The 27,605-nt window shown below is 41.3% G+C and overlaps 1 protein-coding gene across 8 annotated transcripts in view; it reads right to left on the bottom strand.

Annotated features, from left to right (window-relative positions):
• Positions 1-27,605, bottom strand: part of sema3d (sema domain, immunoglobulin domain (Ig), short basic domain, secreted, (semaphorin) 3D) — an 81,779-nt gene that overhangs the window by 9,435 nt on the left and 44,739 nt on the right. For 3 of the 8 annotated variants that reach the window (XR_009788505.1, XR_009788509.1, XR_009788508.1), the window contains exons 18-19: positions 23,930-24,393; positions 8,577-8,602 (exon numbers count right to left, since the gene is read on the bottom strand). Coding sequence is in view for 3 of the 8 variants with exons in the window: in XM_061773234.1 (XP_061629218.1) it covers positions 23,974-24,393 (420 nt within the window). In the remaining 5 variants the exon portion in view is untranslated. Of the gene's footprint in view, positions 1-1,627; positions 2,317-7,411; positions 8,498-8,576; positions 8,603-18,998; positions 20,376-20,417; positions 24,394-27,605 lie in introns of those variants that run through there. The other 5 variants (XR_009788507.1, XR_009788506.1, XM_061773235.1 and 2 more) reach the window with 5 other exon arrangements.

The raw sequence follows: 27,605 nt of genomic DNA on the forward strand, positions 1-27,605 counted from the left end.
GGAACACTTCAGAAAAACAATGTCAGTAACTTTAGTTCGGCGCTACATCCGTAAGTGCAACTTGAAACTCTACTATGCCAAGCAAAAGCCATTTATCAACAAAACCCAGAAACGCCGCCGGGTGCTCTGGGCCCGAGCTCATCTAAGATGGACTGATGCAAAGTGGAAAAGTGTTCTGTGGTCCGACGAGTCCACATTTGAAGTTGTTTTGGGAAATTGTGGACGTCGTGTCCTCCGGGCCAAATAGGAAAAGAGCCATCCGGACTGTTATGGACGCAAAGTTCAAAAGCCAGCATCTGTGATGGTATGGCGCTGTGTTAGTGCCAATGGCATGGGTAACTTACACATCTGTGAAGGCACCATTAATGCTGAACGGTACATACAGGTTTTGGAGAAATGTATGCTGCCATCCAAGCAACGTCTTTTTTATGGACGCCCTTGCTTATTTCAGCAAGACAATGCCAAACCACATTCTGCACGTGTTATAATAGCGTGGCTTCGTAATAAAAGAGTTTGGGTACTAGGCTGGCCTGCCTGCAGTCCAGACCTGTCTCCCATTGAAAATGTGTGGCGCATTATCAGAATCAGAATCATCTTTTTTTGCCAAGTATGTCCAAAAAACACACAAGGAATTTGTCTCCGGTAATTGGAGCCGCTCTAGTATGACAACAGACAGTCAATTGACAGAGAACACTTTTGAGACATAAAGACATTGAGAAAAACAGTCACTGAGCAATAAAGGGTTGGTCGTTGTCTGGTAATGCCGGTACATTTATTTATTTAATTTTTTTGACAATTGTGCAAAAAGATGCAAAGTCCTCTAGCACTTAGAGCAGTTCGAATGACTAATATTACAATAGTCCGGTGCAATGACCATTGTGCAAAGGGTGCCGAGACTTCATGCGAGTAGTACGATAGTCTGGGAAAATGTTGGTTGTGCAAATGTTGCAGATACTCCTCACTCAGTGTGCAAATGGAGCAGATGCTACTCTGGTATGAATGGTCAGTATTGGTCAAGAACAGATATGCAAATAGTGCAGCGTGGCGAGACTACTACAGTGAGTGCACGAGTAATATATAATTGGCCCGACAGAAATGTGACAACAAACTCAAGACAAAAAGACAAAAAACTGCCAGCATGTTGCAATGGAATTGTAGGTTAGGTGTTTAAGAAGTTGATTGCAAGACGGAAGAAGCTGTTAGAATGTCTGCTAGTTCTAGTTGGCATTGATCGGTAGCGCCTACCTGAGGGAAGGAGCTGGAAGACCCGGTGACCGGGATGTGGAGGGTCCCAGAGAATTTTGCACGCTCTTGTCTTAGTTCTGGCAGCGTGCAAGTCCTCAAGGGTGGGTAGGTGGGTACCGACAATCCTTTCAGCAGTTTTGATTGTCCGTTGCAGTCGGAGTTTGTCCTTTTTTGTAGCAGCACCAAACCAGAGTGTGATGGAAGAACACAGGACTGATTTGATGACCGCTGTGTAGAACTGCCTCAGCAGCTCCTGTGGCAGGCCGTGCTTTCTCAGAAGCCGCAGGAAGTCCATCCTTTGCTGGGCCTTTTTTAGGATGGAGTTGATGTTGGTCGCCCACTTCAGGTCCTGAGAGACTGTAATTCCCAGAACTTGAAGGTCTCGATGGTTGACACAAGGTAGCTGGACAATGTGAGGGGCAGCTGTGACGAAGGATGGCTCCTGAAGTCCACGATCATCTCTACAGTCTTGAGCGTGTTCAGCTCCAGGTTGTGTCGGCCGCACCACAGCTCCAGCCGCTCCACTTTCTGTCGATATGCAGACTCGTCACCGTCCTTAATGAGGCCGATGACAGTGGTGTTATCTGCAAACTTCAGGAGTTTAACAGCCGGGTGCGTTGAGGTGCAGTCGTTCGTGTAGAGAGAGAAGAGCAGCGGAGAGAGGACACAACTTTGGGGCGCCCCAGTGCCGATGCTGCATGTGGATGAGGTGGCCTCCCCCAGCCTCACCTGCTGTGTCCGGCCCGTCAGGAAGCTGTAAATCCACTGGCAGATGGCAGGTGAGACGCTGAGCTGGAGAAGCTTGGATGAAAGGAGTTCAGGGATGATGGTGTTGAACGCTGAGCTGAAGTCCACAAGCAGGATCCTCGCGTAGGTCCCCGTGCTGTCGAGGTGTTCTAGGATGAAGTGCAGTCCCATCTTGACTGCGTCGTACGCAGACCTGTTTGCTCGGTAGGCAAACTGCAGGGGGTCCTGTGACGCTCTTGAGGTGGTCCAGCATGAGACGTTCAAAGGACTGAAGCGTTTATGAAGCGTAAAATACGACAACGGAGACCCCAGACTGTTGAACAGCTGAAGCCGTACATCAAGCAAAAATGGGAAAGAATTTCACCTACAAAGCTTCAACAATTAGAGTCCTCAGTTCCCAAACGTTTATTAAATGTTGTTAAAAGAAAAGGTGATATAACACAGTGGTAAACATGACCCTGTCACAGCTTTTTTGGAATGTGTTGCAGCCATAAAATTCTAAGTTAATGATTATTTGCTAAAAACAAGAAAGTTTATCAGTTTGAACAGTAAATATATTGTCTTTGTAGTGTTTTCTATTAAATATAGCTTGAACATGATTTGCAAATTGTAATTGTATTCTGTTTTTATTTATGTTTAACACAAAGTCTCAACTTCATTGGAATTGGGGCTGTATTTATCATACGGACAGATTCGATTTTCCAAGGAACATAAAACATCCTTTTATCAGAACCACAAATAAATGTCGTGAAATGGAAAATATTTTGTTTGAAAGGTCGGCTACACAAATTTAAAAAATTTGAGATTTGGACTTGGGCTATAAATCACTCATTTTATTAATTTGCCTGTGATCCGAGCCAAAACCTGCAAATAATGTGCCTGGTTTCTTGTGACACTGCGCGTGACCCAATGTAAGACTTGGAGCCTGAATTCACACCGCATTATTCAATTGAGACAAAATGTTTTGCTCTCAAGTGGCACTCTTGGGATTTGCATCATGAAAGCTTGAAGAGAAAAAAAGCATATGGAATTGGATGTCTTTAGATCGGAATCAGACCTAAATTTTTGCCATAGTATTGTTTCAGTATCTATATCCAGGTATCGCATTGAAGTCAGAGTTTCAGTTTTGTGACAATGGGATGTGTGGCACTTGAAACTTACATGGGAATAGACAGCCAAAAATATAGGATCTAAGCATTGAATCTGAATTAGACGCTTGGAGCTGCAGTGTAAATCCAGACTAGGACACGATATTAAGTGGAAGTTGGGGTTCCATCCCTATATTACAAAACTAGATTTTCTATTTGTAATCGTCCAAACACCGTCAATAAGATAATTTGTCGTTGCTTGGATGAATGTTGTAATCCTGCTTTAAGGACAGCTGCATAAGGTCTAACCTAGGACCTTCTTCCCAAACTCGCCACACACGTGGACAGGATTTCTACCCTCTTGCGAGACTTCGATGTTGTGTGTGGTCTGTAAGTCAATGCCCTTGTTATGAGGTGCTATGTGCTCGAGACGCCCACCTCGGGATTTACATGTGATGGGGCGCGGTGGGGCAGGGGTTTGGGGGTCACAACTGCCAGGTGCTACACTCTCTGCAACAAATGGGGACATGCTTATTGTCGCACAGTGAGAGCGGAAAAAAAGAAAAGCAATAATTAAAGTCTCGGCCATCATATCTAAAAAGGGGTGTTGTGTTACAGCCACCAAGCTATCGTGAGGCTAAGGTTGCCGGGGTGGAAAAAATGGTCAATTGCAGGGTTTTCTTGCACAGGAATAGCATTTCCTCCTTTCGCTTCCGTATAATTGTGCCCTTAGGACAGCATTTCCCTCAATTTCACCAACCCTAACCTAAGCACTATAACCTTGACTGAACAATAGGGTCCTTTAAAGGTGTGACCATGAAACACACGCTAGGTATTCAGTTACATTTTAGAGTCTAATGTATTGGAACTCACTAAACATTGTACAATTTGGAACGGACCAAAATGTTAAGGAGTAGTCGCACAAAAACTTCACATCATAGTGTGACAGTACAGTTGTTTTGGATTCACCCAGTCCTCCCTTGAACGTCACCAGTTGGCTCAAAATGCTGCTGCTCACCTCCTAACTGGAGTACGTAAGAGGGACCACATAACTCTAGTCCTGGCCTCCCTCTACTGACTGCCTGTGCATTTTAGAATCCTTTTGAAGATTCTTCTATTCATTTTTAAATCTCAAAATGGTCTTGTTCCGCCTTACCTCGTTGAGGTACTCTATCCCTCTGCGAAAATCGACAATTATTATTTCAGCTTACTGAGTCACGTGCATTAGTTGTGAAAGTCTTCTTTGTTTGTCTTCATGACTATATTATACTGACCCCCCAGTCGGCCAAGTCGCGCAAACCAAAAGGAGTCGCAACGAATTAATCATGATGCACAAACTTATTAATTCTTTACATTCTATACAATGATGTTATTATTATATGTTTTATAAAATATTATAAAGTGCTCATCTTTTTAAAAAATAAATAAATAAAATAAAAACTTGCGGCACGGTGGGCGACTGGTTAGAGCGTCAGCCTCACAGTTCTGAGGACCCGGGTTCAATCCCCGGCCCCGCCTGTGTGGAGTTTGCATGTTCTCCCCGTGCCTGTGTGGGTTTTAGGATTTGAGATATGAGTGTTTTGAGTTAAGAGTGTGGCCATGCAACAAATTAAACTTGTATCTGTATGCGTCATTGTACTATAGATTTGGCTGTCACCATATTCCATGACTTCTGATTTCAAACTCAATTTGTTGTTAAAAATATATACTGTATAATGACAATGAAATGCAGGGGAAACGGTGTATACGTAATATGATGTGATTATGCAAACAGTATATTTGATTTTTAGTCATAGCGACCCTCTGATGGAAACCATATCTACAATGTGGCCTGCGATGAAAGAGATTCGGACACCCCTGACCTAAGTAATGTAATGATGTGCCCCACGTATATTTCTTGAGTGACTTTGAAAACATGACATCACAAACCAACAATGAACCTGACCTCATGATCATGTTTGCTGTATAAATAGAACCATGTTATATGTAATCATGTCATCGTTAAAGTCTGTAAATGTGCTTGGTGACCCAAATGGTCCGTTTCCAGAGTTAGTGTTTGGGAATGGCTGATCTCAGCGGCACATAAACGCCGCATGCACTTTGTTTTCCACCAGGGGTCCGGCAGGCCGCTCTGTATTAACGCGCAGCAACTGCTGGCTAGCGGCAACCTAATCTGCGCTCTCCTCAATTAATTGAGTTATCACATGTGGCGGAACACGATCTTGTACTTGGAGCTCCGTGCTTTCCTATTGGCTTTCAGTGCTTCATAAAGATCAAATGGAGATGTCTGACGGCACCTGCATGCCTGTGTGTATATGTAATGGAATCCCCTTGACAACTCCCTGGAGACAGGCTCGACACAGAATCTAAGAATAGCCCCTCCCCTGTATGTATTACCACCAGTCAGTGGGACCCTAGTTTCTTTTACCTGGCATATGTACATTATTGAACCTTATTTACTAAGATCCCAAATAGTCGGTGTTCACTCACTGTAACATTTGGCAACAGGTGTAGAAGTGGTGAAGAGAACTGGTGAGACTTTTGCGCTTCAGTTAGCGCCGATGGTTTTTACCATGGAAATATTCAGTGTTAGCGGAAGAGGCAAACAAAAATATTACTGAGTTATAGAAAATAAATCCAACACTTATACAGTTATACATTTTGTGAAAGCCAGCAACTGCATAAAAGCCATGATTTGTTTGATTTAACTCACGCTGAGTGCGTGGGTAATATTATGTTTAAAGCTTTGGACAGCACACTGAAAAAAACTGCCCTGGGAGAGGCCAGCACCAATTGGCACAGCGCACTGAAATGACCCAGATGCAAGGAAATGCAGGGTTTTGTCATAGGTGAGATGGCAGGACTCCATCCGTGACTGGCTCCACATCAGCCATCAGATCATTCAGAAGCTCCAAAACTGCATTGTTGAATAGAGGAGATGTCGTGCACATTTTTTTTTCTGGCATTTCAACAATGTTTACACAAGCGTAAAAGAGCCATACGCCCGTGTCACCTCATTTCACCGACACATATTCCTTACCGCAATAATCGCAGTCATCGTGACACAGACAGTATCGGTTTTCACCTGTCTTTCTGACACCATATTTAAAGACGCAGCCACCACAAGTTGTGTCAGTTTTGTCGAATTAATCTTTTTGCATATAGTCTTTCCAGAATACGTAAAATGACTTGCATGGCCATTTTGCCCGTTTGGCAGACGCAATCCTGGGTGCGCCCAGTTAGTAAATGAGCTTCCAGTGCAACATGCAAGTCTGCGCCCATTTTTTCACACGTAAACCTTTAGTAAATCAGGCCCATATTCTTGACCCACACCATAATCCCCTCCTCCATCTCTAATGCAGAAACATGCTCTCATAAATAAAAGCTGCAACTGACATGCCAGGCATGCGTGGGTTATGATGCTTGGAGCCTACACTCTTATTTTTAGAGTGAGCAAACAGTGGTGCAGTGCTAAAGTTGTCTGTTATCACTGGTGTCTGATGCTTTGAGTTTTAGTTGGTAGGCAGTGAAGAAGGGAAGGAGGTGGACAAACAAGGGGTAGAGAAGGATAATCATCAGGACGTGCAGGTTTGTTTGTTGACGGGTTTCGTTTGGGATGCATGGGCGCCTTGGGCAATGATCTCTGATGAAAGGCTCGAGGTGTCGGGTGTATTTCACATTGATTAAAACTCTTACTGACTTCACTGCCCCAAAAGAGCTCAAAGTGGCCGTCCCAAACGTCCCAAGTGTGGTGGAGTTCCATCAAAATTTTGGTTGAAAAAGATGCCATAATTTATCTTCAGTAGACATAACTCATTCACTGCCAGTCCTCCATGTTAACATAGATATTTGAATTCAACAGCCGTCAATGGCAGTGAATAGACATCATTTCAGCCAGCATCAGATAATTAATGTTGGTACTTTTTATGACACTTTTTCCAACACTTTTGCTTTGATAATAGAAAAAAAGGACACTTGTCGCAAGTTACTGCAATGTACAAAAAAAACACACGAAAAAAACTCTGGCATTGTCCAAGTACATATGGTGTCCAAATACCAAAACAACGTTCATACACTATTAGAGCCCGTTCGTGTTTCAGGTGCAAGGTTGTGACCAGGCACTGAAAGCTCTGTTTCCTCTAGCATGAAGTGCCAGACATTTAACAACAAGAAAGAAAAAGTCAAAAGCAGCTCATACTTTTTTTTTTTTTTTTTTTTTTTTTTTTTTTTAAGAGCCCTGAATAGGTTCATTGAGAAGGTCTATGCTACAGGAGCGGCGGTGTGGGTGATGTTTGATAATCATCCATCATTTGATATAATTGGGTAATTGGGGTAATGGGTTTCCACTGTGGTCCTCTGATCTCATCACAACAAAGCAGCATGAGTGGATTGCTACCTTTTATGTCACACAGACGCGTTGTCCAATAATAGGATGAGCCGCTGGTAATTGGCTATATTTTCATTTTTACTCGGATAATATTTTGGTTGGAATAGAGAGTGCATTGTTGGATCAACACTAAATAGAGAGTGGAAAATCAAACGGAGACATAGGGCACGGAGCATAAGCTATAGCCACAAAATCCAATGATCCATTACAAAAATCATCATCATAAATAATTCCTTTATCAACGTTATTGTGGTTGTAGTTTTCACTGGCATCATATTTTATTTTAGGTTATCTTATTTGACCAGATACCCTCTCTGACAGAATTAATCATTTTAATTTCTGAACTCCTGTTTCCATGCCAGTGTTGGCATCATGCAAAATAACGATACCTGGAGGAGTTGTCTGATGTCGAAGAAATCAAATCAAGCAAACTGAAATCAATCTTTTATACAACGAGACAGAAATGAAGTCTACGAGCAGAGCGGTGTACTCCTTTTTGCCTCGATATGCCATCAGTCAATTCCAGGCAATATAACCCCCATCAATTAATCGACTATTATGCCCAACGCTTTTCCACATGCTGTACAGACACAAGTTATTTATTTCATTCCTCTTGCAGAATTTATTAATTAAACACCAGACGGCCAAACAGGAGCAGGAGCAATTTCCTCTCTTAGATAAGAAAGATATATACCCCTTAGGGCCCGTCTTTCCTCAATGTGAAACATCTTTGGCTTCATTAGCTAAAGTAGTGCATAAAATAAATAACACATGGGCTGTTTTTGCAATAATGATGTAAGTGTTGCCCAGTCAATAAGACATAGATGTGCAAGTAAATGGATGAGATCTGGTTTTGCTTAAATTGAACCCAACTGCCATTAGAGCTTTAATGACACGCCGACTGGTGTGCATCTACTTTTAACACCCTCATCTGCATAAAAGCACCACCCTCACAATACTTGCAGGGGGCGGATGATGGCCTCGCTCTCTGCGATCAATCTCCCTCACCTTTATCTCACACAAGCAGACGCTATCATGCAGACAAACAGGAATGAATTAGCATTAGCTGCCACTTTGCATAAATAGAAGCATGTGAAATGCGACCTCACCATTTGTTGTAAATGACCAGATGGTACTGTAACACAAAAGCAAAGAGAAAACACAAAAACATGTAAAGTCCTGGTCAAAGAATGCCACAAACATGACTGACAAGCTTTCAGAGAAAATATTTTTCCAGTTGGCAAACCAATAGGGATAATCCAAAAATGTTTTTCTACTTAAGTGGAATTAAGATCGTACAATCCATTCTGGAACATTGCTTGGCCTCCAATTATGTGTTTGAATTTTGGAAATACAATTCAAGGATCAAACTTTCTCAATCATTAGACCTTGTTAACTTTGCAGGCCTTAACTGTTACCCTTCTTAACCATCATAGTGTAAAAATAAGAAAAATGGGTCCTCAACTCCACTCTTTCATGACGAAACCCCAAACTTTGACGCCATGCTCCTCCCACATTAGATACCAAATGGATGCTTCAAACATAAATGGCGGACTTCCTGTTGTTGCACTTCGGGCATGGGTCCTTGAGACTTTTTCATGCGTCCGGTTATAGTTCACTGATTTTGTGTGTATTGCTGATACTGGTGTCGGGGGCAAATTTATGTCTAACTTCCTGGGCTTCACTATTTAGTGAGTTTTGGGGGTTTGGGTTTTGTACAATTAAAATACATACAATCTCACCAAAATACAGGGCTAGGAAAAATGTATGGATGAAGTTGTTTTATGTAACATTTAAATTCCCTTCCCAATTCCAAACCAGATTTTGAATGTTTTCTGGAACTCTGTCATTCTTGGCCTTGGACATTTGTTGTGATGTTTGATATGATACAGTATCTCAGAATTTAAATAGATTTGATTTTAAAAATAGTTATTGTGTGTTCCTAGTAAATGAAGTCTTAAAGTGCCATTGTGACACCCTTAAAGCCTTGAATCCGGTGAGGTCTAAACAGATGGCCTCGGCAAGACCAATGAATCTCTTGAAATGACACGTTTCACTGTGAATGTTCTCCCATTCATCAAGAAGATTGCCACTTTCATTTCGTCTCTCTCGCCCCACCCCACCCCCCGCCCACCCGTCTCGGAATATGAACCGCTATAAAATTCACGACGACTCCTACGTGACCGCTGTGTCTGCTGTGAAATATACTCCCTGCTTATTCTCGCCCATAATTCAGTATTAAGCATTGCGGAAGGAGCCATAAAATGTCTGCGAGCGAGGTCGTCCGTCACCTGGGGAGAGTGGTCGAGCCCGATGAGCGCCGCGTCCTTCACGCTTGCCAAAAGTGCTGACTTAGTGCCACTCACTCTGGTGCCGCTCTAATAAATCTATGCATTTTTTAAAATTATTTCTTCAAATAAGTTCAAAATCTGATGACCGTAGAATTGGATTGGGCCCGATGTAGTTAGAGGTCAACTGGTAGGTAGGCTTATTCATCCACAAGGGAAATTCATTGGTTCAGTAGTCTGTGTTGACGTCGCAAGACTTCTCGTTCAAATGGTTCTTAAATATTAAACTCAAATCTGTTGAATTTAAAAGTTAAATACAGCTGAACTGTACTGAACTGATTATTTAGCTTCCCAGTACACTTTGAGACTCCTTTGGTTGCGAATGCCCCAATTTTCAAGTTGTCTGTGTTTATTGAACAGGCCAAACATTCAAGCACTCACAAATACAAAATATAATACAAATCCTCACAAGGAGCTGCTGTAGGCCACAACACACACCCAGGCACTCACATGCAGACGAACTGGCCAACCCATACAAAAAAACAAAATATAACATAACAAAAAAAAATTTGGGGGGGGGGGGGCGGGAATGGATTAATCTTGTTATAATTCATTTCACTGGGGAAAATGTATTTTACAGTATATATATGAGTAAACGAAATTACAAGCTTGAGCAGAGAACAAATTAAACTCATAAGTCAAGATACCTTTTTTTCAAGGTGAAGAACAACATACACTAGCGATAAAAAAGCATTTTGTCATAGAATCTTCTCTAACACAGTCAAACAAGAGTGCATGCTTTTTCAAGGAAATTTAATAAAAATACATCAACCATAAAGAAAATTTGGACATGGCACAAGAAATTCAAAGAGGAAGGCAGAAAGGAAAATGTGTTGCTTATTTGGCGGTGCACGCTTTGTAAAATCAGTTATAAAATTTAAATCTGACTGAATATTACTATTCTGATATATATATATTTTTATTTTTCAACATGAAGCCTTTTTCCATTTTGTTTGCCTACTAAGATTCATATTTAAAATGGTGTCACATTTTTGGGGAACGCCCTGTATAATGTACTCATTCAACATCGGAACCTTCGATTACATTAAATTCACAGTCATCTACCGTCTGTTCAGGGAAGATAACTAAATCGTTAACGAAGAGGGAGGTCATTAAGATAATTCCATTGACAGAGAAGCCCAGGTGTGTTAACCTGACAATTCAGATGGTTTGTTGAACAAAAGAGTCAAAAATACTGTATCTCTTCAAAACATCCAATAAAAATTATGGAAACGAAGCAGAGACTTTTGATAGTGTGGTTTGCTAGGTCTTTTCAAAATTTCTGTATATACACCTGGTTATCCACTTTGGCACCATCCGGGCAAGCAATTGTTAAAAAAAACCTGCAAGGCAGTTTATATGGAGACCAGGCAAGAGAAACAGAGCGTTCCACTCTCATTTTGTTCCCTAACAGCATGAAGCTGGGCAAGATGAATTGGTGAAATGTCAATGTGTATTCGCACAAATCCATCTGTTTCGCCTCTACTTCTAGGCGTTGTACCCCTTTGCGAAAGTCCTGAATCATCCATCAATCCGACAATCAACATAAAATGTACCGACACGCTACGATCAGCGGGTTGCTTTGAGGCTGGACTAATATACATTTTTCATTCCAGCTGTTTCACAAAAAGCTGCAGAAACCTTGACTGCGTGTCAGTGGATGACTGGGGTTGATTACAGGCAGAGTTGGCAAAAGTAGTTTGCCATCAAAAGCCAATTCTCAGTCTTGTTTTTGTTTTAGAGTTTAAGCTGTCATAAAAGCAAAAAAAATAAGAGCGTTAAAGTCACTGCTCTGCTTGACATGTTTCTTTTCACAAAAAGTTAGGTTTCTCCGCCTTTTAGTCAGAAAACTGTTTTTGGTGAGACCAACCAATCTTTGGTAGGTTCAGAGCTTAAATTGTCACAGAACACAATATTCTCTGGATCTTGAAAGATCAGTCAAAATGCTTTAAACAGCTTGCAATATGGGGAACTCTTCTTTAAAAACAACTGGTGGGGAATGAGGTGAGTAAAAGGGTACAGACTGAAATGTACTTAAGCAAAAAGTTACAAATTGTTCTTTTTTTTTTTACTGTCAATTCTGTAGAGATATTCTATATTTTAATAACTTGGCATTGTCTCTGCACACAAAATAGTTTCTCTCTTTTATTAATTTGGATAGTGCTCATACTGGGAAGAAGAATATAAAACGTCAAAAGTAGTTGTTTAAGAGCTAGCTAGTGTTGGCTCAACTTATTCAACATCAAAAGAACGTGTTCTCGTAGCTATGCTAACCGTGTGAACGGAGTAGCAAAAAATGGAAAATTATCGAATGTTCAAATTTTTAAAAATACAGGTTACACTCTAAGCTGGTGGTCTTTAGGCTGGCACAAGACACATTCACCAAAAGTCATTCTTATCTCATTTATTTAATTGAATCTCTATTTATCCAGGTAAGGCAGTTTAAAACAGATTTCCATTTGCAATGGTGACCTTGAAGCAGACAGCAGAGGAAAACAAAGCAAAATACAAATACTCAGACAACAAAGACAGTGTGATATAGTTACAGCTACATAATACATGGTGAATAAAACGTTCAAAACAGGCTAAAAACAGGTCCAGCGTGTTTTTGAAGCGTGTTCCAGTCATTTTGGGCAGAAAATTGAAAAGATGATCAACCAAAAGTAGTGCGGACTTTGGGAATGAAGAGGTTCATAAAACTGCTGGAATGGAGAGTGCGGGTGGTGGTTTGCATGGCGAGCAGAGAGCCAAGATAAGGTGGGCGCTTGCCAATGAGATTCTTGTAGCCGACAACATTAAATTATTTTTTTCAAGAAGACCGTTGTTGGGAAAATATCTTGCTTCTCCAAATCTAGAAATGACGGATCAATTTGCAAATGTAGGAAGTAAAAGTGAATAGTCATAAAAATAAATAGTCAAGTAAATTACAGATACTTGAAAGATTTCGGGGAATGATGCTGACAAGGTAGGTTGCCTGTTTAATGCAGCAGGGAAAAGGTCCCGGCTCTGTTTTACAATCCAGCGTATGCTTCTCAGCATGTTGTTGTTGTTGTAATATTCCAGTTTATTGCCTGTTCTCGTGTTAAACTTTGGACAGACTTTGTTTTACTCAACATGTTTGGCTCAAGGCCCTGCCACATCAATTAAATAGAAACACATTGTGTGTTTTACGGCAAAACAAAAAACAATTGTTTGCTAAACGGCGAGTTAAAGAACATTGTGACGTAAAAATTCAAACAGACCGATTGTGATGGCTCGCTCGGTTTAGCGGAGGCGTAATGCTTAACACACTCGAACACATGAAGTGCTGCAGTTGTTGAGAAGTCAAACATTCAACGTAAGCTTTTCATCTCATGACACTTGTTGAAATTATTTGACCTAAACCAGCATACATCCAAGCGATCATAAAAGTGAGACTTACTGTAAATGAAAATTGCAAGTAGACTTTCCCATGCCATACATTGGTGTTGAAAGCAAAATGTTGACTTACCTTGCAGAGAAAAAGACTGAAAGATTATTTAAAGTGTAAAATGTCAAAGAACTGTTCCCCGCAGTTAATGCAGCATACATTCACATTCTAATAAGAACAGTCTCAAGTCTAAGTCAGACCGACACGTCCTCTGAGCCCGTGCCATAACATGATGGGATAATATATCTATGCATGTATCCACTGAAAATGCCAAGAATGTATACTTGTGTTTTGATAGAGCTTTGACACGGACAAAATGTAACTGCAGGCTGTTTTCAGGGGATACGAAACAAAAGTATGAACTGACTCTGCGACTGGACCATGTGTGGTCAGTGCATCGACGTGGCTGTGTCACGTACATGGTTAGGGCGAAGGCGAGGAACGCAAGGCAAGAACATGGTGGACCCAATTGCAGGGAAGCAGGGAGGCAAGGCAGGAGTGCGGGAATCTCAAAATAATAATATTTAATTCCAAAAACAAAAGGAAAACAAAGATTATGAAAAAGTCTAAATGCTAAATTAACAAAGTCCAAAATCTAAACACAAAGTAACTAAGAAACACTTGAGTGAACCCAAAACAAGAAACAAGACATGACTGGTGAAATACCTGAACGACAATGACATGGCAAGACATGTGACAACGACAATGAACCGACAAGGACTGAAAGAAACCAGGGAACTAAATACAAACAAATTGACGAGACAACGAGGAACACCTGGACAAGACACGAGTGGCTGGAGAGAGCTGATTGGTCGACACAAAGTAGACGAGAACAGGTGGACACAACAACCTAATGAGCACACGACAAACATGGAACACAGGAAAACATGGAACAAAACTAAACACAACCCAAACCAAAACACAGACCATGACAGCCTGGAGCTTTGGGTTGGGTTGTTCCTCAGTGAGTTCATAAATATTGGACAAAGGAGGACAATTTTAGAGGTCTTGAACTTTTTCCGTCAAGGGATGCATCGAGAACATTCTTTACAGTTAGTTTATTAAACATGCTAAAATCGGTATGGGCAAAAAAGTACCGTCGCTATCGGGCAGACTCTCCACGTCTGCAAAATCACTAATTTTCAGGACAACAAAAAATGCTAATCTTGTTGTGCACCACCATCAACACAACACTACCCCTAAATCATGTTTAATTACTAATTTATCAAGCTAAAAAAAAAGCTAATTTATTACGCTGTCACTGGCAGGACACAGGGTCCACATTAATATTCTGCGCTCACGCTAACCCCCTGACCAGGCAAAAAGCCTATAATACTTAACAAAAGCAAACAACTGTGGCTACATGATCTCCCCAAACACTTTCTCCAAGGTCTTAGCCATGAGTGATACAATAAATAAAACAATGCGCTAACTCAGCAGTTCAATAGTCACAAATGTATCTACAGACGCGTATCTTCATGACTGACCAGTTCCTTTTGCACCGAAGCATTACAGCGATCCATTTTAATAAAACAGGCTTACTAAAATGTATCGAATTAACCATTTTCTCTTATTGTCGTCTAGAGAAAAATCCAGACGTACAATCTTGGAGCAGGAGAATGTTGTACGACTACCGCAGAGTGAGGGATGGGCAGTTTTTGCAACACTTCTTAGACAGTTTATATATATAATATATTTGTTCTCAAGTTATTTTCAACACTTTAAATTGGTTATCCATCCATCCATTTTCTGAGCCGCTTCTCCTCGCTAGGGTTGCGGGCGTGCTGGAGCCTATCCCAGCTGTCATCGGGCAGGAGGCGGGGTACACCCAGAACTGGTTGCCAGCCAATCGCAGGGCACATACAAACACACAACCATTCGCACTCACATTCACACCTACGGGCAATTTAGAGTCCCCAATTAATGCATGTTTTTGCGATGTGGGAGGAAACCGGAGTGCCCGGAGAAAATCCACGCAGGCACGGGAAGAACATGCAAACTCCACACAGGCGGGGCCGGGGATTGAACCCGGGTCCTCAGAACTGTGAGGCTGACGCTCTAACCTGTCACCCACCGTGCCGCAAATTGGTTATTAATACATTAAAAAAAACATACAACTCTGGGACAGAACTATAGCATCAATTTGTGAAAAAATTGGAAACGGTCATATTTGGAGATATGAGGTTTCTGCCCGACAGTGACAAAAATTAGATATTATTTATGTACAGGGGGTCTCAATAAATGAGACTATCATGGAAAACTTTATTATTTTCAGTACTTCCATTCAAAAAGTGAAAGTCATGTATTATATAGCTTCATCACAAAGAGAGTGAAACAATTCATGATTTTATTTTTTATAATTTTAATGATTATGTATTACAGGTTCTGTGATGTTTTTCCTATGTGTGTGTGTGTGGGGGGGGGGGGGGGGGGGGGGGGAACACTCTTTAATTATACCAAATTTGATTGCACTGGTTACATTTTTCTTTTTAGCTAATTTACATTTTCCGACTTAAGTGAGCTGAGAGAGGTTTTCGAACCCTCGGACAATAGGACTTGGCTAGCATGGAGCTGAGCTAGCAGGCCACAGGGCATCTGCTTAACCCTCTTCTGTCTTGAGGTTTAAAAACATGATGGGCTTTAATTACTGCAATATGAGTTTTTTAAACAATCACTCCTCCTCTTGACCTTAGTGATTTTCCTTTTCCCAGGATGTCTTGAACTCTTATATGCTTGTTGTTGTTCCTATGCCACCCAAAGTCAAATGCAATATAGCCCTCGGTCAGACCTTGGACATACTTAGTTTAAGATCTATATAATTCTGCATGTCACAAAAGTTGAGGAGAAGGGTGGTCGCGTACGTCTGTATATCAGGAATAGGTAGTCATTACTTGTGGGGAAACAACTATTTGGAGCCCATGCGCACATACCTCTTGTCTGCCGCTACCCCCGGGCTAACATCAATACCGACCGGGCCGACAGCTTCGATGTAACTCTGACTGCCTCCACCCAAGGCCAAAAGGTTCACAGTCACCGCTTGACAAACAAGTACATCGGCACAGCTGTAAATACCCTCTGTTGACTTCTCAATTCAGGTCTCCATCCTGCTGACATGCTGTTTGTGTTGTTGCGCTTCATTTGGACACGTATGATGACATACAAACTGGTGCGAACGCAATTGACAAGTTCCAAACGAACTCTGTCTAACATTCGTCCACTCAACTTGGCTAACTTGGCTAAATCGGCCACAAAAATTGGTCAACTTGAAGATTTCTGCCTTGAGGCAATAGAAAATATTCATAAGAGCATATTTATTATTTAAACCTCCCAGAACCAATTTGCGCCGGCCGGAACCATTTGGCTACTGTCCATTTTTATAGCACAGACACTTGTTGCAGACGGACGCACTGTTGGGCCAGTGAAAAACATTGGCAAAAGCAACACGGTAGCATATGTAAGGGCTTTTTAAGACACTATTAGAAGTGTAATGTACATATAACATGATGGAGAAATGAGCTGAACGGTAAGTAGCGTTTTTTTCTTTTTTATCTAAAATGCTAGTATGCTAATGCTAATTGCAATAGCTAACCGTTTAGTAAAGGTTGATTTTGTTGTCTCAAAATTCTGTAGTCTGTTTACACTCCATACCCACATATGCAGTTTAAGGATATAAGTCCAGCAATCATAAGAATAAAATGCATGTTAGTAATAAAAAATATATATATTTTTGGGGGTGGGTGGGCAGTGATTACTCAAATACTCGACAAAATATCTCATAGAATAATCGATTCTAAAGAGATTCAATAGTGACAGCCCTACTCCATTGCAACTTCCATAAAAGTGCACCGTTTTATCATGTCTTGGTAGCTAACTCTTACTGGATCCTCTTTCGGCTTGTCCCGTAAGGTGTTGCCTTAGCGTGTCATCCTTTTACATGTCATCTCCTGCATCCTCCTCTAACACCAACTGCCCTACTGTCTTATTATCCTTCAACCAATATACTCACTATCTCTCCTCAGGCCGTGTCCAGACCATTGAAGTCTGCTCTCTCTCCACTTTTTCTCAGAAATATCTAACCTTGGCCGTCCTTTTGATGAGGTCATTTCTAATCCTATCCAACCTGAAGGAGTCCTATCGGGCCTTTTTGGCCTGTGGGCCTCTTGAGACACCTGAAGGGTACCGGCTGGCCAAGCGGCATGCAGCTTTGGTGGTCGCTGAGGCCATGGAGAACAACTTCCAGAAAGCGTCGAGGAATGCTCCACCATCCGGCGTCTCAGGAGAGGGAAGCAGTGCACCATCAATACTGTGTATAGTGGGGATGGGGCGCTGCTGACCTCTACTCGGGACGTTGTGAGTCGGTGGGGAGAATACTTCAAAGACCTCTTCAATTCCACCGACACGCCTTGGGGTCTGGGGTCTCTGAGGCGGATTCTCCTATCTCTGGGGTTGAGGTCACTGAGGTGGTTAAAAAGCTCCTCGATGGCAAGGCCCCGGTAGTTCCTAAAGGCTCTGGATGTTGAAGGGCTGTCCTGGTTGACACGCCTCTGCAACATCGCGTGGACATCGGGGACAGTGCCTCTGGATTGGCAGACTGGGGTGGTGGTCCCCCTTTTTCAGAAGGGTGGAGTGCCCTCTCCAGGTCGGGGATGACATCCTTCCCCAAGTGGAGGAATTCAAATATTTTGGGGTCCAGTTCACAAGTGAAAAATGGAACGGGAGAGCGACAGCCGAATTGGTGCAGCGTCTGCAGTAATGCGGACTTTGTATCGGTCCGTTGTGGTGAAGAAGGAGCTAAGCTGAAAGGCAAAGCTCTCAATTTACCGGTCGAGCTACGTTCCTACACTCACCTATGGTCACGAGCTGTGGATCGTGACCGAAAGAACAAGATCCCGGATACAAGCAGCCGAAATGAGTTTCCGCCGCAGTGTGTGCGGGCTCTCCCTTAGAGATAGGGTGAGAAGCTCGGTCATCCGGGAGGACCTCAGAGTAGAGCCGCTCCTCCTCCGCATTGAGAGGAGCCAGATGAGTTGGCTCGGGCATCTGTTTAGGATGCCTTCAGGACGCCTCCCTGGTGAGGTGTTCCGGGCACGTCCCACCGGGAGGAGACCCCGGGGACGCCCCAGGACACGCTGGAGAGACTACGTCTCTCTGCTTGCCTGGGAACGCCTCGGGATCCCCTCGGAAAAGCTGGAGGAAGTGGCTGGGGAGAGGGAAGTCTGGGCTTCCCTGCTTAAGCTACTGCCCCCGCGACCCGACCTCGGATACGCAGAAGAAAACGGATGGATGGTTTGGATGGAACCAAAATGTTCAACCAAACCATTGAATTTAATCTAACAAAAGTCCACTATCATAATGCTAACATAATGTGAAATGCCAAAGATGGGCTAGTCGAAATTAGCATTTATGTTACGGTAAGTATAAACCTTCAAACAACTGCTGCTTTAAAACACTCTCTGCCCACGAGATTTTTTTAGGGCCTGGTAGGGGGCAGGATGAAACGGATCGGTGTGGAGAAAGTGCATTGGAGGTTGCGACATTCACATCCCCAATGGGTGCGACATCCCAAAAACGCCCCTAGGACTACTAATAATAAGAAGCTGATTTGATTATATATTGAGCATTTCTAAATATGCAGAGACAGAAACTATTTACAACTAAATAATACACAATTCATTTTCATAACTCCCCAATGAACCAGAATCAGAATCATCTTTATTTGCCAAGTATGTCCAAAAAAAAACACACACAAGGAATTTGTCTCTGGTAATTGCAGCCGCTCTAGTATGACAACAGACAGTCAATTGACAGAGAACACTTTTGAGACATAAAGACATTGACAAAAAAAACAGTCACTGAGCAATGAAGGGTTGCTAGTTGTCTGGTAATGCCGGTACTTTTTTTTTTTTTTTTTTGACAATTGTGCAAAAAATGCAGAGTCCTCTCGCACTTAGAGCAGTTCGAATGACTAATATTGCAATAGTCCGGTGCAATGACCATTGTGCAAAGGGCGCCGAGACTTCAAGGAGTGTATGCGGTTTAAAGTGACAAGTAGTGCGATAATCTGGGACAATGTTGATCGTGCAAATGTTGCAGATACTCCTCAATCAGTGTGCAAATGGAGCAGATGCTACTCTCGCATGAGTGGCCAGTATTGGTCAACAACAGATATGCAAATAGTGCAACGAAGATGAATCAGTTGTACGTCGTTGATGAATCGGTTTCAGAAGCATTTCCACTTTTAAATGAGCTTTCCTGCACTGTATGTTGTTTTTAAGTTTTTAAGTTGCTTTTTATTTTTCTCTTTATTTTTAAAATGCTTTTGATTATGTAAAGCGCATTGAGTTACCTTCTTTATGAAATGCGCTATATCAATAAACTTGCTTTGCTTTAAAAGAAAGTTGTGACGAAGCAGTTTTTTAAAATAACCATATGTCAATATTTGTTTGTAGGGTTGGTTTTTGTGTTTAATAAATTTAAGTTAAAGAACGTCAAAGTGTCCCTTGCATTCCATCACCGTGTGAGTGTCTTGCAAACCCACTCCAGGGGTCTCTAGGCCAGTCCGATGCCCTCATTACTGCAATCACATCAAATTGCTGCTTTTTGCTTGCAATTTCCTTTTCTGGTGCTTCACTCTGAGCTCTCTTCAAGGAAAGCCCAAAATAATTACTGAAGAATGAGGGTATTGTCTCCATGGAGTGGTTACTGTTTTTGCTCGATATGTGTGTTCTTTGCGGGCCAGTCAATAAATAAACAATGACCACAGAGGAAGTGTGTAAAATATTCATGAGACGCGAAGAATGTTCTTCATAAAACCCTAGTTTGACACTCCTTTTATGCAGTAAAAGGACCTTGACGTGTTAATTATCCGAATAACTGTCACTAAAAACAACACAATGTGACACTATTGAAGTTTGCGTAACTCTGTAACTCATGATGTTTATCAGTTTATTCTAGGAATCCTCTGCGTGATCACATGGTTTCACATACACAACTTTTTTCGGTTTATTTATTTATTTATTTATTTTGACTAAACAAGAGAGCAGCTGGTCCTGAATCATCCCGATGTACAGCGTCCAGGGACCTGTGTTGCTATATCGGGACACCTGGAAAAAGGCCAACCCACCAATTCTCCAGTTGCTAGGATCTAGAAACTGCACACATCTTGCATTTATTCACCAACAACAAGGACAATGTTCAAGTTTTAGGCACACATGACATATTTATTTAAATAGTTTCAACAAAAAACAAAGATCTGACAGTACAAAAATATAATATTGGCTGCCCCTGACATCACAGCCTTCGTGTTTATCATAAAAAGCACTAATTACTGGACATGTACTGGTGCATCTCAACAAATTTTAATATTGTAGAAAAAACAATTTTATTTCAGTAGTTAAATTTTAAAAAAGTCCAACTCTTATATGATTCACTACAAACAGAGTGAAATATTTTATGATTCAATTTGGATGTTTATAGCTTACAGCTAATGAAAATATCAATCACTTCTCAAGTAAGCAAAATGATTTTAATATAGGAATTGGGCAAGAATTGGCCTTCTGAACAATGTTTAATATCAATGAAAATGAGTTTCACTTTTTGAATTCAACTTCTGTAATAAATGAACTTTTCTAGGATATTCTAATTTACAGTGATCCCCCCCCCCCCCTCCCCACACACACGCACACGCAAAAAATTTTTGAGGAAACCTTTCCTCTGTTTTTTGTTGAAAAACCCGTCTATTTACCATTTTGTGCTCAGGCCAAAGCCATGTCTTGTATAAAAATATTGCTTTGGCGCTATCTGGTGGCATTTTCGGGCCGAGCATCTATGTTGAACTGAGGAGAGGAGCTTCCATTTTGTTAGGCCGTAGCTTTGTCTAATAGAAAAAAGTGCCTTGCTGGCATCTTTTGGCAATTACGTACAATATTTTTGTCTGGGTGTCAATTACTCATGGACTTTCACTATTTGCGGCAGAGACGGGGGATGACTGTATTGAGATGCACCTTGTATATTCTATACAAGTTATACAATTATTTACAGTCAGTCATTCAACATGAATGCATTGTCATCCTCAAGAGGAAACAGTTTTCCCATGATCACTAATTTAACAATAGTTTCGAATCTCTCAATGACCAAAGTAGGGATGGGCATGATAATCGGTGAATAAATCGTCAGCCGTTATGTTCATTTTGTGTCACTCGAGACAAAATTGAGTGCACTACTTGGCTACAAGTCATCTGACCTTTAAGAACAACAACCTGACATCAGCTATTGTTATTGTTTGACAGTGTGTAATGTTAAAATAATCGGTAAAAAGGAAACACAGACTAAAAATCGTTGTGGACTACACAGTATTTTCTGGTATTTAAATGGATAAAGGGGCTCTTCGGTTCCCGGCAGTACAGACATAGGACATTTAGTGGTTACTACCTGGCAATGAACTAGTTTGTGCAGATACAGTCATACTGTTTTTCATTGGGTTGTTTTTCATACAATTATTTATTGTAGTTGTGATGTCACAACTGCATTAGCATAGGTTAAAGATAGACTGCAACTCATTTCAACTAACGTATGAATTTGAGTTATAACTATGGGTGGGCGATAGATGGGCAATGAAAATATCTTTTTTATTTTATTTATTTATTTTTATTTTATTTTACGATAACGACAATTTGACAGATATCCTATATATATATATATATATATATATATATATATATATATATATATATATATATATAAAACGGTGTAAAGCTCTGCTTGCTTCCGAGGACATTTATCCTTGACATTGCACAAGAATATGTATGGCAGTATTTAACAATTCATAACTTATGCCCAGACAGGAGAATATGCCAAATCAGGTTTACACAATATTTTAGTTAAGCTTTTTATAAAAACAATTTTTTTTTAAATGTCCAAAAATTAAGATAAATATTTTAAATCAAATAGACAAGTTTGCACACTGTCATACAAATTAGGCTAGAAAACAGCCGAAAGAAATGTAGCTGATGGCGTTGTCTTGCCAACGTTTACTTGTTTTTGTCAAATAGTGGGTGTGTACTAAATGACTCGGCGAGGGTTTTCTGTGTGTTTTGTAGGTTTTCTAATTTTTTCTTTAGCGGAAGTCGTGGATGGATGGATAGATGGATACTTTTTTCATCCCGTGAGGGAAATTAGATTTACGAGCTTCATAAAGTTTTAAACCTTTCCACATGACTAGGTGTTTCTTATGAAGGGTGAAATGGAAAAAAGATCAAGCTTCGCACTTGCGGGCCCACACATAATTTTGAAATGATGAAAATTTAGCAGCCGAAATTGGTAATACATTACAGGGTTCAAATAACTAAAGCAGTGGGTGGGGTGATCGGTGATGGGATAGTGAAATACAGTATTTAGTTACAAACAGCTGTGCCAGTAGGGCTATGCTAGCTAGCTCCTCCGTTAGCCTCACCAGCGTTTGGGATGATTTTGGCAGCGCGCAGTTTTCTTTGTAAGAGTTATCCAAAATGAATGAATCCCCCAGTGAATATACGATCGTAACAGCGCCGTCCTTTCTTTTTGTTTTGCTTTTAAACTGGCCACGCTTGGAAAGCCAGCACGTAGTTGGTAGCCTGTGTCATTTTCCAGTTGGCCAACAAAACGCCAAAACATTCTTTCTTTTGAAGTCCATTGTTTCAATTCACCCACTTTTTCAGCTGCTAAACTCCTGAAAAGGTTGCTCGGCCCGCTAGTTTGAGGGCGAGAGTTTATTTTGCTCGCCACTGAGTCACGTGACTGAATCATGTCCGCTGATTTGGCGAATGAGGACTTTCATGCTCTTCCACTTTTCTCTCCTCATATGCCGTCCATGCACCCATTCGGTTGCTTTCTCTTAGAGACAGAATGAATACTCCTAACATAAAAGTGCCCATCGTTAAAGCAACGTTGGCTATTATATCGAAGGCGATTCATATCGCCCACCCCTAGTTATAGCGCCTCCGTAAGAAGGGAATTCCGTTGTAAGCCTGGGAATCCTGTTACTGGCTCTCAAGTTTGGTCTCCAATTGATGCTACTTTTTAGCTCATTCAAAGCATGCTGCAAAATTTCACACCATTTTCTACAAAGTTGCCTCGGTACTCAAATGGAAATTGTTCCAACTTACATGCTGTACAAATTTGGGTTGTGTAGCCGCTGTCGGAATGGAATTCCGACATAAACTGAAGACCCCTGTTACTGGCTCTCAGGTTTGTCCACCAGATGGCACTACTTTTTGCCCCGTTCAAAGCATGGAGCAAACTTTCACACCTTTTTATTGTGTCTACAGCAACTGAAATGATAACTGCTCCAAATTACATTTAAATTTGGGGAGCGTGGTTGCCAGCGGAACGGAATTCCATCGTAAATTTGAGACCCCATTACCGGCTCTCAAGTTTGTCTACCAGATGGTGCTTCTTCTTACCCCATTCACAGCATGCAACAAAATGTTATCTTGCTACTGAAATGTTCCAACTTACGTACCAATTTGGGGATTCTCAACGTTTTTTGTATGAATTACAATTAATCGATTAAATAATTGGTCATTAACTTTCCGCATGGGCAGTTAGGCTTTGTATTTTTGGAGCATTTTACACCAGAGCCTTAAAAATAAAGTACAAAAAAACAGATTCCAAGTTATGCTGTCAACTGTTAACCTTTCCAATTTTTTTTTGTTGTGTACGGACTCACCTGTCCGGCCCATTTTTCCAGCCCTCTTCGTCGTTCACCGTCCACTACAGTTTGTCAGTCACTCTTTCCTTCTCTCGCTGGTGCCTTCTGTTCCTACTCTTCTTCATTTCCTGCATGTGTTTCCACTTGCCGACGCCCAAGGCTCGGCCGCGGGCCTTCGACAGCCTCTTCTCGAGCCAAAGTGAGTCGCAGTACTCCTCCAGGGAGCTCACGGGGGAGCTCATGAGCCTCAGGTAGTCTTTGTAACGGAGGCCGTGCCGTAGCTCTGTCATCAGGTCTTCACCACCTTTAGGTTTTCGGTCCAGTTGGCCGTGCGGGACAAGTTGCAGTGTGACACGGCGGAGTGTGTGCGTGAAGTGAGTGTGCTCCTGAGCTTCACACTCGTACACGCCGACGTCGGACACATGCAGGGAACGAATCAGGAGGCCTCGGTCCGTTTGTATGACACGGTCGTCCGGCCTGACCTGTGAGATAAAGAAGTTGAAATGGTTACGCTTAGAAGAAGAAACCGAATGAAAATTTAAAAAAAAACTGTACTTAAATAAAGATTCAGTTATAATGTAACAAACTTTAATGCAAATTATACCTAAATAAATGTTTCAAAAGAAACAGTTTTAAAAGATTAAATGCAAAAATAAATACAATTTAAATTTAATTAATAAATGCACTGTACCGGAATAATAATAATAATAATAAAAAAAGTTTAAGCCACTGTAATATTATGCGAAGTGTAATTCAGTGATTTATTCGTGTACCACTAGAGGGAGTCGTAAGCGGGATCCCTCAAGTCTAGTGCCAAACTGAGTATCATTTATTGAGAATTCTCCGATAACAGAGAAAGTCACAAGATTTGCCGCGACTCGCTTTTTTTTTTTTTTTTTTTTTTTAAGCAAGAGGGGTCGGAATATTTGTTAAATATAACAACAACAAAAAAGCTACTTAACTGACGACACTGCATCAACCTATGAATGGGGCCGTTCACAGAGCAAGCTAGTAGTCAAAACCAGTTACTGCGTGTCACAGAACAAATGAGCAACCAGCTTTTATTCAATCACTCAGCATGCTTGGCCCGAACGAAACAGCAGCTGAAACCTGATGACTGAAAATGAAAATAAACTCTGAAACAGGAAGCGCACTGAATTGGGTGCAGTGTCACCCACAGTGTTGGGATCAGCTGTCATGGTGTTACTAGTTAGCAGTGGTTAAGGGTGAGTTCTGATATCCTCTTCTGTCTGCGGCTCTGCCTCATCATACTGTAAATCCCTCGTTCTCTGTGTTGTGGTTTAAATTGAGGCCTTTCACAAGGTTTTAATTGTGTTGCCACAACTCCTTACCGTTTTCCACATATATCGCAAACCCCAATAGCTGAAACCACTCTCTGCCATTGTGTTGATGTCTGAAATTGAGTGACTGACGTACTGTGCAGCATGGGATGCCGCTGCACTTATGCATTATGCACATACCCAAGCGGAAAAAAATACCGTATTTTCACGACCATAAGGCGCACTTAAAAGTCTTAAATTTTCTCCAAAATGGACGGGGCGCCTTATAATGCGGCACAACTTATGTATTCACCACGTTCCAAAATCTGTAAATGTTGTTGTGTGACTTTGATGAGCGCTCCACTTGACTGACTGGGAGCATTTCCTGGCGACACGCTGCTTATATAGAGGAAAGGCGTACGTGACTGAAGACAGCATGCAGACGTTAAAGGGGGAAGGGTGTGCATGAAAGAGGACCTTCAGTAGGTATATAGCGGCGGTATGTGCATTGTGCAAAACATCGGTTTGGCTAAGGACCCCCGAAAATGGCACCTACGAAGAGACACCCTTACGAAGCACAGTTTAAACTGCAAGCTATCAGTTACACGGAGGAACATGGGAATCGAGCAGCCGCGAGAGAATTCAAGATCAACGAATCCATGGTTCGCAAGTGGCGGAAGCAGGAAAACGGCGACGTCATTGCTGAACAGCTCCGACAATGCCGAGAGGGAACCCGGGGTGTTTGATGGAGAACTTGCCCAGGCTGTTCATTTCGGATACAGAAGATGAGGACTTTGAAGGATTTGTGGATGAGGATTCATCAAAAAAATAACAAAAATAATAAAAAATAGACCCCGTAACTGAGACTGCGCCTTTTAACACGGTGCACCTTATGGTGGTGAAAATACAGTAGTTCCCACCAATATTATTATTAATTTCGACAATGCAGTCATGTTCCTGTTAATGATATACATAACCTCAAGTGACTGAAGTATCAAAAATATCAATATTTTGGCTTCAAAATCGATTTTTGAGTATAATGATCTGGTATCGGAAGTATTTTTACAGTACATTTTTTTTCTTCTCTGTTTAAAATGGTTTCCAGGTGTTTCAATAAAAGTTTTTTCACAAAAAGGCACCACTGTATTAAGAGCCTTAACATAAACTGGTTGAAATCTCGGGCGTGACAGAGTGTGAAGTTTCACACCTGAGAATCCCTTTGTTTTCCCACCTTGGTGTGTTAAAAGCAATTGCCGTTGACCAAAAACTGTTTTAATCGTCACACCGTCTTAAATATCTGACTGCAGAATGCCAGTTACACAGCTGCCGTAATATCCCCCACACATTTTATTTTCTATTATGTCAACAAACCCCTAGAGGGATGTGCATAATAGCTTGAGAGCATGTTACATACTGTATTATATTGCTGTACAATGACAACCATTCATGCTAACTGTATGTTTTTCAGCAGCAATAAAAGTTTTATAGCAAGGTATTTCATAAAAACTCTCCTCGAACGACCGTTATTAGACAGCTTTACCACCAGAAATGTAAATCTTTTCACATTGCTGTATGCTCTAAGTGTGCATTTAATGGTAAGCCAACTTGGATGGAGCCAGGACATGCTGTGTGTGACTTCTTGTCATCAAGGTACACTTAGGAGCCACAAATCTCCTATTGGTGTTCCTGTCCGCTTTTGACAACGTACAGCAAGGTAACGACATACAGTACATAATTTCAGCAACTCTCGGAATGTCATCAAAGCATCACATATGAATTTTGAAGCAAGACAGGACATACTTCTTATAAACACAACAGCATAAAACATGTTTCATTGGTTGTTTAAGTAACATTCTTTAAGGAGACATTTGCAATTTGTTTTTCCACAATGTAAGACAATTTCCAAGTGTCTTCATAAAAGATCTCTGACATGCTGTCCTCAAAATACATAAAGGATAAAGAATGACACTTGACTTAATATCCACTTGTCACACTGATAAAATAGGGGCACCCGACAAGGTAACACACAGCACCCCATATTGACAGAAAAAAACGGAATTGTTGTAATTTTTGTTGATTTATTAAAAAAGAAAAACTGAAATATCACACCCACAAGTATTCAGACGCTTTGCTGTGACGCTCTATATTTAACTCGGGTGCTGTCCATTTCTTCTGATCATCCTGAAGATGGTTCTACACCTTCATTGGACTCCAGCTGTGTTTGATTATACTGATTGGACTTGATTAGGAAAGCCACACCCCTGTCTATATAAGACCTTACAACTCACAGTGCATGTCAGAGCAAATGAGAATTCTGCTGCATTTTAGGTTCCAAAGAGCACAGTGGCCTCCATAATCCTTAAATGGAAGACGTTTGGGATGACCGGAACCCTTCCTAGAGCTGGCCGTCTGGT

Source organism: Phyllopteryx taeniolatus, chromosome 5, assembly GCF_024500385.1.
Source record: "Phyllopteryx taeniolatus isolate TA_2022b chromosome 5, UOR_Ptae_1.2, whole genome shotgun sequence".
NCBI classification, from domain to species: Eukaryota; Metazoa; Chordata; class Actinopteri; order Syngnathiformes; family Syngnathidae; genus Phyllopteryx; species Phyllopteryx taeniolatus.